Source organism: Tupaia chinensis, unplaced genomic scaffold, assembly GCF_000334495.1.
Source record: "Tupaia chinensis unplaced genomic scaffold, TupChi_1.0 Scaffold000275_1, whole genome shotgun sequence".
In the NCBI taxonomy this organism is placed as follows: Eukaryota; Metazoa; Chordata; class Mammalia; order Scandentia; family Tupaiidae; genus Tupaia; species Tupaia belangeri.
The window spans coordinates 1,570,054-1,577,281 of record NW_006159757.1 but is presented as its reverse complement, the minus strand read 5'-3'; the positions used below and the strand labels follow the sequence as shown (position 1 = coordinate 1,577,281).

Here is a 7,228-nt window from a genome sequence, read left to right as displayed (position 1 = left end):
ATAAATTGTTTCCAGAACAGTTGATTTTCCCCTTGTAGACAACCCATGCTTATTGTTTAATTCACACATTGCAGAGAAAATAGGTTGTAGGGGACTAGCATAACCCATTGTCCTTGCAATGTGTGAATTATACAAACAATAAGCCTGGTTTCACAGTAAGAGGAATAATCTTATTAAATTATTATCAGGACCAGCTGGTGGTGAGGTAGTTAAGGAGGCTAGATCCCATATACCAACAACATGATTCAAATCCTGGACTCAGTAGTTTGAGAAACATGCCAAGTACGTGTGTGTGCATGCTCAAAGTTCTGAGAGGAGGGAGAAACAGAGGAGAGGGGATTGTGGCATGACAATTTCCCAAGGGGAATTTGCTTGCACGCACGTGCACTTGCTCTCTCTCTCTCTCTCTCTCTTTCTCGCTATGTCTCTGGTAAGCACATGTGCCCTCTGGTAAAATTTTTTAAAAAATCATCAACTTTGAGGCCGGCAGGCGGCATGATAGTTAAAGGTACTAGACTCCCACCATGGCCAAACACAGCTCAAGTTCCAGATCTGGCGACTTGCTTTCTCACTATTCCTCTCTCTCTCGATATCCCTCTCTGGCCAAATTAAGTAAATAAATAAATAAATAAAGTTAAATAAAATAATTTTTTTAAATTTATTTTTATAATTAATAAATTATAGATTCCTATAAGTTAAGTCTCAACAGTGAACCAGAAATAATTAAAATTTAACATAGTGTTCTAAAATAAGTTTAACAAGGATTGAGAAAAAGAGGTAAAAAATACTAGCCTGAAAGATGAGGAAATAGAATATATCAGAGCTCATTAACAAATTACTAACTCCAAAGCAGTAGAGTAAATGACACCACACAGGAAAAGGATGACTTTTCTATTTTTTTTTTTTAAACAATAGGACTTAAATTTGTTTAAATTCTCCACAAACTCCAATTCCATGATTTTGGGGGAAAAAATCCTGTTACCTCCATTCCTAATCGTATATCTTCTAAAACTCCATCCACAACATGGATCCCAACATCCTCTTGGTAGAGTACCAGTCCTGCTAAAAGATTGGCTACACAATGAATACTATTATATTTCACATTCCATATGTTTATCATACAGCAAATAACATAGTCTTTCACTTCTTGGTCCTGCCAGGGCAACTTTCGCATCTGTCTCAAAACCTAAATGAAGAGAATTTCGTTTCAATTATTAAGATATGGACATAGTCTGACAGAATAATATATTGTATTATAAATATGCAATTGCAGAACTTTTGACATGAAAAATACTTTAGAAATCCTCTATCAGCCTCTTCACTTTACAGATAAGAAAATTTAGATTTTCTAATTATGGCAAAATTTATTCTCATTTTTCTTAAATATTTCCTTAATGCCCCAAACTTCCTAGGGCTCCCTGGTCTCCAGTCAAGATAACAGTATATAGTCACACACTCAGGTCACCGAACAGAAGACCCAAGTTACACCAAAAACAATGTTCTCTTTCACGTATCATTTAATATAATCTCAAACACATTTTTTAAAACCATCTGTTTCCAACATGCTGAACATATGTGTGTGCGTACTCCAAATCCTGAAAGAATAAAAGTAAAGGGACTGTGGTGTGGCCATCTACCTTTGGGGTGAGGAAGGTGCTTTCTCACTTTCCCTATCTATCTTTGTCAAGTACATACACCCTACAGCAAAACTTTTAAATAAATAAATAACAATTTCTAACAAATAAGCCCAAAGTTAATTATCTGGTTGTCAGAAAAGTTGTGCATATTGTTCTATGATTTTTATGCAAAAATGCTTCATGTCTTTTCCAACAACCCAACAGTTGAAAGATCACTTTAGATGAGGAACACTGCATCAAGACAAACATTACACAACTTCTTCCTTGAATGTAAAATAGAAGATAATAAAAGTATTTACACTTTGTAGTTTATTACACGGATTAGACTAGTTAAAATTTGTGAAGTCCAAAGAAACGTGGCACATTACAAATGCCCATAAAAGTTAGCTATTACTATTTTAAAGCCTCTACTAATAACAAGGCAATCAGCAGAGCTCTACCAATAATCAAATTCTGAAGGAAAATGGATACTGGCAGACTGCAAATTTCATCTCTACTTATAGCCACAGTCCATCTTTCAAACACTGAGTTCTTATATCAGCTTTATTGGAAATTGTCAGTGTCTTCTCTACAGTATAAGCATTCCGTATTTTTCAAACTTCTAAGCAATTTTAAATTTGGTTTAAACAACTACTGCCTCAAGGCTGGAAGTTGGTTTTAATTTTCAAAGCTGCACTATATCATTCCTTACCACTTCCTACTGCAAAAAGAAAATATTTCTACACTGTATTTTGTGTCAGCTTACAGAGTTAACCAAGAAATGTTTTGTTCAACATATACTTAAAAGTGAAGTTTCTAAGAAGGTGACCTAATAATTAAGATAAGGGGTCAGTAGTTCTTAATCTTTTCTGGAAATTGACCCCCTATGAGAATCTTATAAAAGCTATAAATATTCTCTCTAGAAAATCCAGATAGCCCCAAATATTCAAAGTTAGGAAATTTCAGAAGGATCATGAGCCTTTTAAAGTCCACTGGTGTTAATTTATCCTGTACTGATGCAAAATACTTAATGGCAAATTCACTATAGAATACCAGTGTAAGGGCCAGTCAGTAGTGTGGTGGTTAAGATGGCTAAATTCCACATGATCAAATGCATGGTTCGAGTCCCAGACCTAGTAGCTTGAAAAACACACCAGGTGCATGTGCATGCGTAAACAAAATTCCAAAAGGAGAAATGGAGAGGGAGCTGCAGCATGGTTATCTCTCCTTGGGATGGTGCTATCTCACTTCATCCTCCTCCCCTCCAGTGACTGCATACACCCTCTAACAAACTTTAATAATAATAATACCAGAGATAAATAGTTTTAAATATATTTATAGCATCAAAATTAAATTTGACATTACCATTTTAATCAGAACAAGAAGTTACAGGGGACAGCAGATGGTGTAATGGTTATGTCAGTGGACTCCTACGTGGTTGACTGTAGTTAGAGTCCTAAACCTGGTGGCTTGAAAATCACACCAGGCATGCGTGTGTCTGTGTGTGTATACATGCCCAAGATCCTAAGAGGAGAATGGAGGAGAAGGGACTGTAGCAAGGCCATCTCTCCTGGGGGGGGGAACTTCTTACTTTCTGTGTCTCTGTCTCTGCAGTGAACACAAGGGCCCTATAGTAAAAATCTCTCTTTAAAAAAATAAAAAGTTATCATAAAAAACATTATGTTCTAATTATTATATATCATCAAATGAATCCCTTCTTAGGAAACTTATACAGAATCAAGCATAATTGGACTTGGGAATCTATCCCTACTTCTCCCAGATATTATATAAGCTTAGCCCTACCACAAATATCAAGTTGACTCTTACTAATATACGGCATTAGGATTTACCTTTTCAGTGGTAACCTTAGACAAATCCTTGTATAAAAGTTTCCGGACATATTCCTGGAGAGGAGGACGTTTCTTTTTCACTGTTTTTTCAGCTGGGGGTGGGTTACAATAGTAATATGCATTCTCTACCATGGTGACATATCTTGCATCAAGATGCATTGCTTGTTTCTTTCTCATCATTTGCTCCTAAAATAAAAAGTTCATATTAATCAAAACATTTTCATTCTAAGATTTATTTATTCCTAAACTAAACTTCTATTCTTAATGATAAGATTTCAGGATAAAGGACTAGAAACAGAGGTGTGGGGGTAGGGGGATGGAAGGTGGGTTATCGCTAAGTACTTCTAAGCGTGTGTAAATACACTAATCATTATATTACTAATCATTTTTAGAACATATTAGTTCATGACTATTTGGCCTTAGCCTCATTCTAAAAAATACTCAGTGTTTTGCTACAAATGTACCTTGATAATGCTTCTAAACTATTGGGTTTCAGAAAAGTCATGACATTTTTTTCTATGCAAAAATGCACCATGACTTTTCCAACAACCAAATATATGAACTCTAAGATAAGCAAGAATCAAATATAATGAGTAAAATTAAGGACTAAGAATATAAAGTGGTGACTCTGGCTTTAGTTGTTCCACGTACAACAACCAATAATAAATTAATTCTGAGCTTATGACATCCAACGCTGAACTACATAAATCTGACCTGTCTGTGCAAACAAGAAAACTAAAAGCTCCAAGATATTATAACTTATCCAGATCTGCTCTAAAAATACAGGTCTTTTGGGAACCAGCAGTTAGCGTAATGGCTATGTCGCTGGGCTCCCACGTAGTCGACCGGGGTTCGTGTCCCGGACCCGGTGGCTTAAAACTCACGCTGGGCGTGTGTGTGTGTGTATGCCCAAGATCCCGAGAGGAGAATGGAGGAGAAGGGATTGCGGTGTGACCATCCCCCCTGGGGGGTGATTCCTCGCTTTCTGTCTCTATGTCTCTCTCTGTCTGTCTGGAGAGCACACGCGCCCTATAGCAAAAAAGCTCTCCAAAAAAAATAATAAATAAATACAGGTCTATTCAATATTACATCATTTATTTCTAGGATTCTCAAGCTCAGCATTACTGATATTTTGGACAATATAATTCTTTATCACAAGGGACTGTTCTGTAGACTGTGAAAGTTTTGTAGCCAACCTATCCTCTATACCCACCAAATGCAGCTTACAACCAACAACTAAAGATCTTCAAAAAGCAGTTCTTACTCTTAAAACAGTATCGTTAAACATTAATATTATCAAATTTATTCAGTTATTCAAGAAGTATTTTACTTGGCACCTACTATGTGGTAGTCACTATGCCAGATGCTAGAAACTCAACTACGAACAAGACAGATACCTTCATGAAACTTAATACAGTGGTATAAGAAGAAAATAAACAAATTAATAAGTAAATTAACTATTTTTCAGTAATAATTGTGATCAGTGGTATGAAAGAAAGTAACAATGTACTAGGATGGGAAATAACGGGAAAGCTACTTTAGTTAGGGTTAGTTAGGAAGGCCTTCTTTTGAGAGAGAGATTTTTGCGATAGGGCGTGTTTGTTCATCAGACAGACAAGAGATAGAAAGCAAAAAATAACCCTCCGGGGAGATGGCCACACCACAATCCCTTCTCCTTCAGTCTCCTCTTGGGATTTTGGGTATGCACACACAAGCTCCTGGCATGAGTTTTAAGCCACTGGTTCTGGGACTCGAACCACAGTAGATTATGTGGGAGTCTAGGACATAACCATTATGCCATCTGTTGGTCCCAGGAAGGCCTTCCTTAGAAAAACATTTAAGATCTAAAGGATGACAGAAAGCTAAAGAATCACAGAAAGGGCATTTATGGCAGAGGGAATGGCAAAAAAAAAAAGATCCTGAGGAGAAAGAGAGCATAACATTGTACAGAAACTAATAAAAGGCCAAATTATACTTCCAACATGGAGTGGCCTAAGACTAAAGAGGTAGGAAAGAGTTGGGTCATACAGGGCACTGCACAACACATCCTATAACATATAAAAGGAAAAACCACTGACTAGCTTCAGGTCAGTGTCATGGAGTGGGGTGGTTGAGTGCTGATGGATGTCAATTTTAAAACAGATCACTGTGTATATAAGCTCAGAGAGCAGGAGCTGTATCTTTCTCTCTATTATATATCTAGTACCTAAAACAGTGCCTGGGGAGAAATGCAATTAATTCTTTTTTTTTTTTTTTGAAGAGATATTTTTGCTATAGGGCGTATGAACTCACCAGAGAGACAGAAAGAAGGACGCCCCCAACCCCGAGGAGGATGGCCACCCTGCAATCCCTTCTCCTCCACTCTCCTCTTGGGATTTGGGGTACACATATACATGTGCGTTTTGTAGTTTTCAAGCCACTGGGTCTGAGACTCAAATCGCAGTCGACTACATGGGAGTCCAACGCCTTAACCACTATGCCACCTGCTGGCTTCCATACAATTGACTTTTAACAATAGATCAATAAATAAACTTTGGAGCTAGCCGGTAGCCTGCTGGTTAAGGCATCTGGATCCCCACATGACTAAACATGTGGTTCAAGTGCTAGACCTAATGGCTTGAAAAACAAGCCAGGTACATGTGCATATGTGCACAAAATCCTAACAGGAGTGAGAAATGTAGAAGAAATTGCAGTGTGGCCATTCTCCTTAGGGGATGTTTTCTCACTTTCTTTTTCTCTCTGTCTCTCTCAGATGAGCACATGTGCCCTCAGGCAATTTCTTTTAAAAGAGAGTTATTTTTGCTATAGTGCACATGTATTCATCAGAGAGACAGAGACAGAAAGTGAGAAATCACCTTCTGAGGGGATGGCCATGCCAGAGTCCCTTCTCCATTCTTCTCTGGGGATTTTGGGTATGCAGGCATGCACACATGCCCCACATTGAGTTTCTTTTTTTTAAATTTGAATTTATTTATTTACATTCATTCACTATACATCATTACACCATACAAAATGAGATTTCCCATCCAGAATACACTGTATATTGGCTCAATCAAGCACATCAACATACATGTTACCGTCAACAAATAATTTTCCATTTCTTATTTCCTGTATATTTTGCTTTTTTTTTTTTTTTTTTGCCATCCTTGATTCCCTGTCTCTTAACCTCTGCCGTGTCTCACCCTCCTCCCACACTGTCTCTGGTATCCAAGGTTGCTTTCTATACCTTTTCCCCCCCTTTTATTGATTCACTAATGAACTTAATCTAAATATTTCCAATAGCAAATGAAGCTGATATATACATATCCAACACAAGTCTGACTTTAGGCATAAACCTCAGTGAGTAGAATGAACATACTATAAAGCAGCACCTAGCTGGGGCTATATATCATACTGCAGTCATCAAATACACATTGTTTTTTATTTCAAGAAAAACAGTTTTAGTGGATTTTTTCTCCTGAAGCTTTTTTTTAATTAACTTACGTTCATCGCCTAAGCATCGTCACAGCATACAAAATGTGGTTTCCCATCCAGAATAAACTGCATAGTGGCTTAATCATGCATGGTATCATCAATAATTTTCCATTTCTAGTTTCATATACATATATATATTTACCCCTATGTCTGATCCTCTGCCCTTTCCCACCCTCTTCTCACACTATCTCTGGTATCTACAGTTGTCTTCTATTCCTTTTCCTCCCACATTTTATTGATCAAACAGTTTCTTAAATAATCTAACTACTTTCAATAGCAAGTTCAGCT

At 37.1% G+C, this 7,228-nt stretch overlaps 1 protein-coding gene across 2 annotated transcripts in view; it reads right to left on the bottom strand.

Moving 5' to 3' along the window:
* The window catches only part of UPF2 (UPF2 regulator of nonsense mediated mRNA decay), a 153,582-nt gene that overhangs the window by 47,096 nt on the left and 99,258 nt on the right, over positions 1-7,228 (bottom strand). For both annotated transcript variants that reach the window (XM_027772453.1, XM_006150016.1), the window contains exons 12-13: positions 3,467-3,652; positions 983-1,186 (exon numbers count right to left, since the gene is read on the bottom strand). In XM_027772453.1, the coding sequence (XP_027628254.1) occupies positions 983-1,186; positions 3,467-3,652 (390 nt within the window). The remainder of the gene's footprint in view (positions 1-982; positions 1,187-3,466; positions 3,653-7,228) is intronic.